This window comes from Bombyx mori, chromosome 23 (genome assembly GCF_030269925.1).
Source record: "Bombyx mori chromosome 23, ASM3026992v2".
In the NCBI taxonomy this organism is placed as follows: Eukaryota; Metazoa; Arthropoda; class Insecta; order Lepidoptera; family Bombycidae; genus Bombyx; species Bombyx mori.
This window is the reverse complement of record NC_085129.1, coordinates 19,756,206-19,769,262: the sequence shown is the minus strand read 5'-3', so window position 1 is coordinate 19,769,262 and position 13,057 is coordinate 19,756,206. Positions and strand designations below refer to the sequence as shown.

Below are 13,057 nucleotides of genomic sequence, written 5' to 3'. Positions count from 1 at the left end.
CAGGTACGGGATATTGCGTGGGATAACGTATGCGGCGGTCGTCTCAAATGTGAGTCAATTGAAGTTGTTTGTCGGGACGAGAGGATCTTATCTACTTCATAGCTCTCACCGCTAAGTGCTCTGATCAATTTTGTAAAGGTTTTCTTCGGTCTCCTTCTTTTTTTCATCATTGCCCTTGTAAGCTGATGAGCATACGGCCTGATGGTGAGTGGTTATCGTCACCCATGACGTCAGCAATGCCAGAAGCAGAGCCAAGCCGCTGCCTTACAAAGGTCTTCGCAAGGCATAGAGTCAAATGTGATTTTACAGACAAATCTGACGCTTGTATTATCCTCACATTACTTTCCAACGTATCTCGTATATGAATAATAAATGCGTGATTTATTAATCGTAATATTAGCCGACTTAACCTAATAGGTGTAAGGCTCTAATAAAGAATTTAAAAAAAAAACCTAATATAAATTTTAATTTCATAAGGATATCTAAGAGTTGTCAGGACTGAGAAGTCACATATTAGCCTTAACGTGTTTAAGTGGATAAAATGCACAAAAATGAAAGCAACACATAATTGATTATGATACTTTTCTCAATAGGCGTTCGTGATAGCGTACACAAGTGATTTCATTCCGCGTATGGTCTACAAATACGTCTATTCCCCGGACAACACCCTAGCAGGATACATAGACCATTCGTTGTCTCGTAAGTAATAAGCTATTTCCGTCTGTGAAGTTTACTACTAAATTTTAAAGTCTATTTTAACATCAACACCTATCAATAATATTTTCGCAGTGTTCAACACATCAGATTACCGGGAAGACTGGGGGGCTGACGAGAACGAAGTTGACCCCCCGGTGTGTGCGTACCGCGGGTACCGGAATCCGCCAGACCACGCAGACCCCTACGGTCTGTCTCCGCACTACTGGCACGTGTTCGCGGCAAGACTGGCCTTCGTCGTCGTATTCGAGGTAAGCGCCATCTATTGATCGGGGACGGGAACGAGAACGTGTTTTAGTTTAACGCCATCTTTTGGCTTGTATCGTGCAATGTTGGAATATTGGATCGCTCGGGCGTCATCGGACGCGATCGGAATTCCCGAACGGGCAGGTGTCCCGTGACGTCAGTACAACAAAATTCGCGCGACGATTTAAGTTCAATATAAAATCGAAATTTTAGTTTAGATTTGATTTGATTTGATTTGATCTGAATACCTTGACATTCATTTTCCAGCATGTTGTATTCGGTCTAACGGGCCTAATGCAGCTGTTTATACCCGATTTGCCGAGCGAACTGCGGATACAGATGCAAAGGGAAGCGCTGCTAGCTAAGGAAGCGAAATATGAGCACGGCAGAAGAAGATTGTCTACCGAATACAGACAGCTGATCACGCAGAAAAGCGAGAGCAGCGGAGGTGACTTATATCTTATACTTATATATTTTAGTAGTACTTTTTTTCTCTACCTATGCGTTGGCAATCCAAAAGATTATTCCAGCTAGGAAATAATTGGTATGTGATCCCACGGGGCTCAACCTGAGAGAGTTGATACCACTGGACCTAACAAGAGAAGTGCTTCGCAGATTCTACCACCAAAGGATAAGACGTCCGGTGCATTCGTATGTAGCGATGCACCGGTGTTCGAATCCCGCAGACGGGTACCGATTTTTCTAATGAAATACGTACTTAACAAATGTTCACGATTAAATTCCACGGTGAAGGAATAACATGGTGTTTTAAAAATCAAACCCGCAAAATTATAATTTGCGTAATCACTGGCAGTAGGACCTTTTGTAAGTCCGCGCGGGTAGGTACCACCGCTCTGCCTATTTCTGCCGTGAGGCAGTAATGCGTTTCGGTTTGAAGGGCGGGGCAGCCGTTGTAAGTATACTGAGACCTTAGAACTTATATCTCAAGGTGGGTGGCGCATTTACGTTATAGATGTCTATGGGCTCCAGTAACCACTTATCACCAGGTGGGCTGTGAGCGCGTCCACCCACATAAGCAATAAATAAAAAATCACGACCCACTGAAAACATCCGGCGAGAAACTCAGTATTTTTTATTTGCATCATAAAACTATCCAATTCCGTCTGAATGATTCGGCGACTATTACTATCAAACAATATCGCCATCTGCTATTGAATAGAGCGGTACTAAGCTGATTGTTACAGAGCGACCAATATCGCCATCTGTTATTGAATAGCGGTACTAAACCGATTGTTACAGAACGAACAATATCGCCATCTGCTATTGAACAGCGGTACTAAGCTGATTGTTACAGAGCGAACAATATCGCCATCTGTTGTTGAATAGCGGTATTAAATTGATTGTTACAGAGCGCCCCGCTGGTCCGTGGCTGCGTCGGACCTCCCGGGCCTCGGACGGGCTGGACGCGCACGTTGCCGTCGCCCAGAAACCTTCTTCTCCACAAATAACGCACTGACATCAGACGAAACGCCATTAGATTCTAATACTTTTATTTCTTAGTTGGGAACCCCTGAAAATACGTTAAGATTCTTTAAAACATTAATTTCGTCTTCTCGCATTAAAACTGTACTAGTGGTCTCGCGGTAGTCGAAATTCGACTATAATTAATTGAAATTATAAGTTTGAACATTATTATGATTCTATTGTCAAATTATATAATCATAGATTTCGCCAAGATTACACTTTAGGCAAAATTCATGAAGACAAACTATATTTAATCTATTCTCAATTTGACCAGACTATGCAATAAGTAAAGTTTGACAAAATACAAACAATGTGGCTGCGTGTGTGTGTCAAATACATGGTAATGTGTGTAATGTTTTTTTTTATTGATTTATCGTATTTTTAATGCATAATTTTTAAAAAAAATGAGCATTCTGCACTTCTCTATATTCTCTATAAGTGTGGGAAATTTTATGCTACTCCGTCCGCGCAATTTTCGTAAAAAGGGGTACAAAATTTTTGCTTCACGTATTATTTATTTATATATATCTATATATATCTAAACTTACTCTCGATAATCTCAAAACTTACTAATTTTACAGGAGAGTGTTTTAAAGGTTTTTTAACATGTGATATTTTTAATATTAATCATCTTTGCAACATTTTTTTTACCAGTTATGTACGTTATCTGTCTTTTAAAGTAAGATAAAATTATGTATTAATTTTGTTAATAGTAGTCACAACATAGGTAAACTAAAAAAAAAAAAAACGAAACTACGCTCTTTTGATAGTATTTATGAGAAAAATACTGGTGATACCAAATGTTTATACATATTAACTCAATTTCAAATATTTTTGGAAATTGTACACTTTTAATGCGAAAAGGCAAATTATGTAAAGGCATAAGAGGTATATAATTGAAGATTTGATGCATATTATTTAGTGATACGTATTTAATGTATATAATGAACTAATTATATGGAATTTCAGAGGATGATGACACAATGATGACGAAAGATTTATTTAATGACCAACATAAACATACGTACCGGATGGCGAGTGGCTACTGATGCTCATGGACATCAGCGAAATTCGCAAATATTAATTTTATAATTACATCGAAAATATTCTTTTTCGATGTCTTGAAAATCGGAAAATTGCATTGTGAAGCGAGTTAAATGAGGTGTATTATTGATTACTATAGCTTAATATAAGGACCTATAGGATACTATAGCTTAATATAAGGACCTATAGGATACTATAGCTTAATTAAGGACCTTTATTTAGTTATTACTCAGTCGACTTTAAAAATATAAATACTAGTTATATTTTTATCACAACGAAAAGCTACATAGTTTTTCCAACAAAAAAAATATTTATAATTGTGGGATGGATTCATAATGTTCAATTACTATCTTGTAAATAAGTATAAATGGAGGATTTGATAATTAATTTAACCTTTTGCGCTTGAGAGTATCGCTCACCACACGATTTAATTACAAACGACAAAAATATCGTTAAGAACGCATATCAAAAACATAAACAAGATGTATTTTTTTCCTACCTATGCTGATATCCCTGTGAGGCTATTTCAGCTTCTCCTTAACGTATAGATGAGCTCACGGGGCTCTAACCGGGAGCGTTGCTAACACTGGCTCTAGCAAGAGCAGTGCCTCGCAGAATCTACCACCGGGTCGGAAACGCGATCAACTGAGAAGATCCGTCGAGAAACTCAGTGGGCTGTGTCTGCGGGTTAGTAAATTAACCCTGTCGAGCTCTTCGTCGCAAGCGAAGGGTTCGACAAGGACAGTGACCGGTGCTTGCGGTACCTAAGAGCGCCGTTAATGGATCGGAAGGATCCATAATGACGTGTTTAAGGCACAAGATGTCAATCATCAAACAAAGTAAGATAAATAGCTTACACAACACAGCGCATCAAATTTCCCCGCACTAAGCAAAGTGGTGAGAGAATCATCTCTCGAGTTGAGGCATTGGATAATGTGGTTAGCAAAACTAGCCTTCGAGTGCAAAACGTTAGATTGAAAGTGACTATGATAAGACACCTTAAAATAATAATTTAAGTTTACTATAAATACGCCAATACACGCTTTGTTAGGATGCGAATTAAAAATTAAAGATTTATTTTATCATTAACTAATCAAATCTCTTTAAGTTGTGGAAAATTCTCACGAAAGATTCCCTTATTTAACACAGTTCGAGCTAAGCAAAGCGTGTTGATAGCGAAACAGATGCGGCCCTGATTTTAATCAGAGGCGGCACCATCTGTTGTTCACTAGTTAAAACTAAAATTTACTTATATTTGATAGAGATGGCGCGAGGGACCACTAAAGTGTTAAGATAAATATGAATTTAATAACGACATTATGATTATTAAGTGTTTACTAATAATAGCTAATTCTCTCTAACTCCACTTATTAAGAAATTTTATTATGAGACAGTCAGTTTTTGAAGACAAATACAAAAGGCAAAAAAACACCCGTGAAAGATAAAGATAGATCTGTAATGACTTCTGACTTGTTTAATAAATGTGTGTGATGTTTTAAAGATTTTAAACAAGATTAGACGTCGTACTAGTATCGGGAGAGGCGACCGCGTGGGATTCGAATCCGCTGACTCTTACTTTTCTATGAAATACTTGGGATCGTGCTCCTGCCTATTTCGGCCGTAAAGCAGCAATGCGTTTGGTTCGAAGGTCGGAGCAGCCGTTGTACTGTAAAAGCTGAGACATTAGAACTCATATCTCAAGGTGGCTGGCGGGATTTACGCTGTATATGTCCACGGGCTCCGGTAACTGCTTAACACCAGGCAGGCCGTGAGCCCAACTAAGCAATTTAAAAAAATACTCACGAATGAGTTCCGCGATTTGAGTACAGCATCGTGTAATAAAAAACTGTGAGGTCATGCTAACTGATACAGCGTCATAAAAATCAAATTAAACCACATCTCGGAATGGACTGCATACACTATGAAAAGTCAATCAAGTCGGACGAGCTAATAGCATTCAAAAAATAACAATTGGTTGTTCATAAAGTCGTTTTACCGACGATAGTTTTACGTGATAACGTCAGTAGCAGAACTATTCGAAGCTCTAACGTCACGCGAGAAGAGAGATAAACGTGTCACAAGCCAACGCTTGGGCCGATCGTGCCTCTCTATCGCTTGTACCGCGCTCTCGCTTGCACGCTCGGGCGGAACGTGACACTTTTACGTGCGTGCAGCCGGTGTTCATCCATTTACAAGACGTTATCACGTCAAAAACTTAATGCTACAACAAAGCATTTATCTCTTGTACTTACCTCTAACAAACACCCCTTATTAACGAAAATAACAGTTACTAATCACGTATTGACTCAATACAAAAAAAACGTGTCCAACACGCAATGTGATATTAGTTTATCGTTACGTTAATATTTGATATTAAATTAATAACAAATCGGCTATTTATAGGGAATTGCGAAAAAGCTCTCTGTCCCCCTCGAACTGGATAGAGCGTGAAAAGGACAGACGTAACTCGGATTGCGAATATCAAACCGAGGGATAAAAAGCTATTTGATTTAAGCTATATTTTTGAAATTTTACAGTAGAGCCATTTACTGTTTTAGAAAAAATACCATAACAAAAAAGTTCTACAGCTATTTCAATGGTGTAAACATAATTGAAGTTCAATTAAAAACATCGAATTATTGATGCTGATACCAAATAAAACGTACCTTTAATTACAAAGATAAATGGCGCATGTTAGCGAAATATCCCTTAAGCCGAATAGCCTTTCATCCAATTTAACCTTGAAAATAGTATTAATTAAGTCATTAAGTACCGTAGATTGGGGGATTGGAGGAAATCGGGACCCTTTCCAAATCCAACACAAATTTTCAATGGTTTTTCTTAGGGTAATACCAATAAAATTGACATTAAAATAGTTCCGGAGGCTTAAATGTTTATATACGATGCGTTATTATACATAGTACATAGTACACGTACATAGTTCATTACAAAATATACACAAAGACTGGAAAAAACTAGCTTGACCCGATTCACCTTGGCTTTGGGGTGAATCAGGTTACGTATGGGGACAATAGAGTTTTTCGATAGGGCTGACACTATTTAATTGTTAGATAGGTACCTAACTTTAGGTTATTAACTTTTTAATATCTTTAATGAGTTACAAAACTTTGATGACTAAATTAAACTATTTTATATTCTTAAACACCAAATAAAAGTAATTTTCAGTTCAACAAAGTTAAATCTAACAATACAACAAAGATATTGTGACATCCCAGATTTGTCCCTCTAACTAACTCTAGTCTCTATTCCCCCCAATCTACTGTACTTAACTTGTATTGACAACTGTAACATTGACAACTATGAAATGCATAGCTTGCATTATGGAGGGTAGAGGTAAGGAGAACCGTCTCTGTGTGTGAAGAAGTGTCGGTTAAAATCTGCTAAATAAGGGTGGCGCTACAGTAGCAACCGGGTAAATTTAAAAAAGGCGCTGAAAGCTATTAGAATAAGATAGAGAAATAGGAGAAAAGGACGAAAGAACTGTAAGCACTACAAAATCACGAAAAGTATTTTATTTAAAGCTGATAAGAAAATGCAATCGATGTCTCCACGTTTTACTACAACAATAATTTTAGGTTATATTGACGAAATTAGTTTGGACTACGTAAACATGTGAGGTCTTGTATATTACACTGTCACTAACTACTCTAGTCATTAAATATATTAAATTTCTTAAATCAGCATACTTCAATCAGTTAACAACTGCTCAATTCATATCATACTCTGTGCCTATACTAGCGCCATTCTAGGGGATTTATGAAACTGTTATTTATTGCTGAAAGTGGGATACTTTTTCAAGCTTCTCCCATATGAGACGGTTCTCCTTACTTCTTCCCTCCATAGCTTACATCATTCCACGTGCGTTGAAATTAACGTCAGACGCATACTGTCGACCCGGATCCGTAAAGTTTCTGACGCCGTAAATAATGAATCCCTGAACGACTGCCGCAATAACGGAAACCAAAACTACATTGAAAATTAAACCCGCGTAATTAATTATACATGTATAATGGTTATAGTGACCATATATCGAAGACCTACTCCTCAATCTATTGGAGATCTACTCCTCCTTATATCTGGAGCTGATTTCGGCCACGTAACAGACAATCAAACTATACATATAAATAAAATTGCATACATCCATGTGAATGTATATATGTTACATAAACCAAAATAACATTTTTCACAATTTTTGTCTGTCTGTTTTTTCTCGCTAATCTCTGGAACGGCTGGACCGATTTTTATGAGATTTTCACTAATAGGCAGCTGATGATATAAGGAGTAACTTAAGCTACTTTTTTTAGACTAACTTCACCCCGCGGCGTCACCCGCGATACGACACTAACCGCGGGTAGCATCGCGGGATTCAGCTATAATAAATGAGTCGACTATTATCAAAGCCGGCAATGTAACTTTTGGACAATGATTGGTAAATCAGAAAAACGAATTATTGACTTTGTATTCCGTTGGCAGTCACAAAACTCTTCTGAACGATATCTTAGATAAATAACAGGTTAAGTATTAACCTTTATTGAATTTAATTTAATGCAGGTTTTGAACCGTATTCTTTGAAGGAGACGATTATATTCAAATCAATCTGTATTGACATATCAATAACATTTTTTTGTCCAAATGCACAGATTGCCACCTTTGATAATAGACGACTCAAATATAATCATAGTCCCCGAAGCGAATCGAGGGCGGGTCGCTAGCACATAATAAAGCCCTGTATCCATTTACACGAAACATCTGTACCTTCATTTTGATGTATGTCCATTATTTTAAAATAGTAGCTAAAACAAAAACAAAGAATCGAAGACGCTGCAAATTGGGCGAATATTCAAATTATTTATAGTCAACAGCTCGCGTCGGAATAGAGATCGGACCGTCAAAGACTTACAGTATGCATTCAAAGTGAACTCAACTTTAGCGGGTATTCTGGAATCTCTGTGTGGTTAAATAGTAATAATACTCAATGTCTAAATAAATATTTTGTTTCGGAATAATTTGTTTTATTTTAACTTCACTTTTCAACAACATAGGTAAAGGGTTTTTCATTAAGAGGGCTCAAACTTAAACATAAAATAAAAAACCTGTTTAAATGATTTTGCCACAATTTTTATTTTATTATTACACATGTAAGAGTAACGCCAACTATAGCCGAACGAGTATCGAAGGATCTAACAGCATCTAGAACGCTCGAGAAGTACAACGCCATCTATTGTCAGATAGCGGAAACACACAATTCTCGACTTGTGTAGAATATTCCCGATAATTCTAGGGATGTATTCTGGCTATAAAAGCGTTGCAGAGATGGCACGCAGTCAGTCAGTAATCGGAACTACTCGAAGCGAAACAGCGAACGGATCACCTGAAGCGAAGCGGAAGAAGTGAATTGAAAAATTTAAAGTGCTCGTTAAGTCTTCTAAGTGCTAATACAGTGTTAACTTGTAATTCGGTATAATTTTTATTTATCCCGAACCCCAGCGCATAACATTATTTTAAAAGGTATTCGATGATATTATTTCTGGTCTAACATAATTTAGATTATAGTATCTAGCTCAATCAATTCATACCTTACTGTTTGTTTGTTCACGACACGATTACAGCAAATCAAGTCTTAAAAAAAGATTTATAATTAACCACAACACCCCTTAGAGTCGTTTTTAGTGACATCAGGCGCCATCTTTTGGTCAGTAGTGGCACTAAGGAATTCCTTAGACAAACTTAATATTTAATAATCAACGCCACATAATCGAAAACAACGTTCGCTCAGAACGATCGGTAAGGCTCGATTGTTTTAGATATAGAGGATTAAGAGTATTAAAAAGTGTCGGTTGAAAGGGAGCAAATTAAGATGGCGCCACAGTAGCAAGTGGAAAGGTTTTAAAAGCAGCGCCATAAACTAGGTACCACACTTCACTTTAATCCAGCACACTTCGCTCTGTTTAAAACTGCTACATTCATATAATTTCCACTTCATACACTAGCGCTATTTCGGTGAGTCTTCCCACAATAAGTTACTGTTTACAGGCGGACACTTCCATAGATAATACACATAAATTAGTTATAGATAAGCAACTCAAGCACTCAACTAAAATGTTTACGGTCGTCGGCCACTAGATGGCATCGCTTCGATTAGTTTCTCATTGCTACTGTAGATGGCAGTAACATATAACCTATCCTATATTATATTTATAATGAAGAATTTTGTAAATTTTCAGAAACCACAAATTCATAAAATTTAATCAATTTGTCTATAACAAATAAAGGCTTGTAAGATTTATTACTTTTTATTATTTTCTGTGTTTAGTTATACAATAATTAAATGCCTTAGCTTTAACAACATATAAGTTTAAGGGCATCCTCTACAAGATGTCGCTAGTTTCCATACAGAAAAAATATTTGTCTTAAAGTATCGCAGTTTCAGGGCCCTGGACACTTCGACTTGTTCCCTATACACCATAATGCTTCTTACTTTTTTTTCCAACCTATGCCTTGAGAGCCTATATCAGCGTTACCGAACTAGTAGGTGAGCTCACGGGGCTCTAACCTGGCGAAGTTGCTAACACTGACCATAGCAAGAGCAGTGCTTCGCAGAATCTACTACCGGATCGGAAACGCGACCCATTGAGACAACGGCGGATCCAGGGGGGGGGGGTCATGGGGGTCATGACCCCCCCCTGAGCTAGTTCCAGGTCTTAAACTAACTTGGACTAATTGGAGAACATCATGATTTATTTATTATCTATTGTTATCAAAATTAAATTATAAGTTCTTAACTTGCCCACAACTATGTGACCCCCTCCTGGCGCCAAAGCTGGATCCGCCCTTCCATTGAGAAGATCCAGTGAGAAAATCAGTGGGCTCGTGGGACTTATTTAGGTATTATTCACTATTATTTCTGTCTTCGACTGCAGATGAATGTAACTTTAGTACTAAGGCGAAATATATTTAAAACAAGTGCCACCTTCCGTCTAAAATACTATAAAATTTCTAACATTTTGCGTTATTAATAAATCTATAAGTGTATTATCTCTGTTCGACTCCGTCATAGCTAATGCGTTTAATGATGTGGCCTGATGTTCCGAATAACAAAAATAGATGGCGATAGCTGTATCGTCAATTAATCCAGCGTTGATTTTTTTAAGTTAAATCTGTGTAATCACTTGCAATGTTTTTAAGATAAGTATCATTGAATGTTAAATACTGTATGCGAACAAAGTTAATAAATCATGATGTCAAAGTAAAGATGCCTATTACAACGAGATTGAGTCGTCGTGGCCTAAAGGATAAGACGTCCGGTGCATTCGTTGTTGCGATGCACCGGTGTTCGAATCTCGCAGGCGGGTACCAATTTTTCGAATGAAATACGTAGTTAACAAATGTTCACGATTGACTTCCACGGTGAAGGAATAACATCGTGTAATAAAAATCAAACCCGCAAAATTATAATTTGCGTAATCACTGGTGGTAGGACCTATTGTGAGTCCGCACGGGTAGGTACCACCGCCCTGCCTATTTCTGCCGTGAAGCAGTAATGCGTTTCGGTTTGAAGGGTGGGGTAGCCGTTGTAACTATACTGAGACCTTAGAACTTATATCTCAAGGTGGGTGGCGCATTTACGTTGTAGTTGTCTATGGGCTCCAGTAACCACTTAACACCAGGTGGGCTGTGAGCTCGTTCACCCACCTAAGCAATAAAAAAAAAAAAAATTGTATAATTTACTGGAAAATACATTTTATTTTTGTTTTAAACTAACACCTTATTTTTCTATGTTTTTCTATGTCTTTCTATGTCTTTCTATGTCTATGGGCTCCTGGAACCACTTAACACCAGGTGGGCTGTGAGCTCGACCCCCCCCACAAGCAATAAAATGCCTTTTGATGAATGATACTACAGTAAATACAAGTAAAAAATGTTTTAAGCTGGCATCACGATGAATTGAAGGCACGTTCACTACGATACTATGATAAGAGAAACAGGAAACGACAGTATGACTGACGAATGATAAATAATTATCATTGAAATCATCACTAAGGATTTTAATGGGGAAATTTATTTTGCATTTACACTGATATAGTAAAATTTTTTTTTTTTTTCGGAATACCTTTTTTTTATTGCTCAGATGGGTAAACGAGCTCATGGCCCATCTGGTGTTAAGTGGTTATCGAAGCTCATAGACATCTACAATGTAAATGCCGCCACACGTCTTGAGACATGAGTTCTAGTGGTCTCCGTTTTTAAAGCACAACGGCTTCGAAGGGTGGGGCACCCTTAGAACCGAAACGCATTGTTGCTTCAAGGTTGCTCAGCGAGCTGCGGGAAGAGCCATGCTCGGAGTCTGTCTGAAGGCATCCGGAATGAGGTTATTCGATAGAGAATTAAAGTCATCGACATAGCTCAAAGAGTCAGCAAGCTGAAGTGGCAGTGGGCTGGCCAATATGCCGTAGGACTGACGATCGCTGGAGCAGACGGGTTCTCGAGTGAAGACTGCGCAGCGGAAGACGTAACGTGGAATGCCCCCTGGCTAGGTGGTGCGATGACCACCGAACGGTGGCCGACAAGAAGTGGATGAGGAGAGTCGAAGGCCGGGCTCAGTGGTATCGATTGGGAGAGGCCTTTGCCAGTAGTGAGCACGATTGTGGGCTAATGATGATGATGATGATGATGAAACACCCAGACAAAAAGTAAAGGATTTATCACACGAATGTTAGCTCGATGCGGGAATCGAACACGCGACCGTCGGCGCAACTGTCAGGGCCCCTGACTACTACACCATCGAGTCAATCATTGCTTCATGCGTTAAGATTTAAGGGTGGGGCAAGGCCAAATGCTCGAGTTAAAAGCAGATTTAGGATAGAACGGACGTTAAACCCACAAACACAGCCCACTAAGTTTCTCGCCGGATCTTCTCAGTGGGTCGCGATTCCGATCCGACGGTAGATTCTGCGAAACGCTGCTCTTGCTAGGACCAGTGTTAGCTACGTCTTCAGGTTAAAGCCCCGTGAGCTCACGTACCCTTTAAATTACGCTGGCATAACCTCTCAAGGCTACCAGCTTAGGTAGTCTTCGAAGTCGTCGTGGCCGAAAGGATAAGCCGTCCGGTGCATTCGTATGTAGCGATGCACCGGTGTTCGAATCCCGCAGGCGGGCACCAATTTTCTAATGAATTACGTACTTGACAAATGTTCACAATTGACTTCCGCGGTGAAGGAATAATATCGTGTTATAAAAATCAAACCCGCAAAATTATAATTTGCGTAATTACTGGTGGTAGGACGTCTTGTGAGTCCGCACGGGTAGGTAGGTACCAACACCCTGCCTTTTTCTGCCGTGAAGCAGTAATGCGTTTTGGTTTGAAGAATGGGGCAGCCGTTGTAACTATACTGAGACCTTAGAACTCATACCTCAAGGTGGGGGGCGGCATTTACGTTGTAAATGTCTATGGGCTCCAGTAACCTCTTAAGACCAGGTGGGCTGTGAGCTCGTCCACCCAAATAAGCAATAAGAAAAAGGTACGAAAAAAAAACAGACACTGAAGCGA

At 38.7% G+C, this 13,057-nt stretch overlaps 1 protein-coding gene across 4 annotated transcripts in view; it reads left to right on the top strand.

Annotated features, from left to right (window-relative positions):
* LOC101743796 (anoctamin-4) overlaps window positions 1-3,429 on the top strand; it is a 39,839-nt gene extending 36,410 nt beyond the window's left edge. For all 4 annotated transcript variants that reach the window (XM_062675382.1, XM_062675381.1, XM_012694427.4 and 1 more), the window contains 5 exons: window positions 4-49; window positions 594-699; window positions 790-965; window positions 1,228-1,408; window positions 2,331-3,429. In XM_062675382.1, the coding sequence (XP_062531366.1) occupies window positions 4-49; window positions 594-699; window positions 790-965; window positions 1,228-1,408; window positions 2,331-2,437 (616 nt within the window). In that variant the 3' untranslated portion in view covers window positions 2,438-3,429. The remainder of the gene's footprint in view (window positions 1-3; window positions 50-593; window positions 700-789; window positions 966-1,227; window positions 1,409-2,330) is intronic.
* Window positions 3,430-13,057: the final 9,628 nt, after the last annotated feature.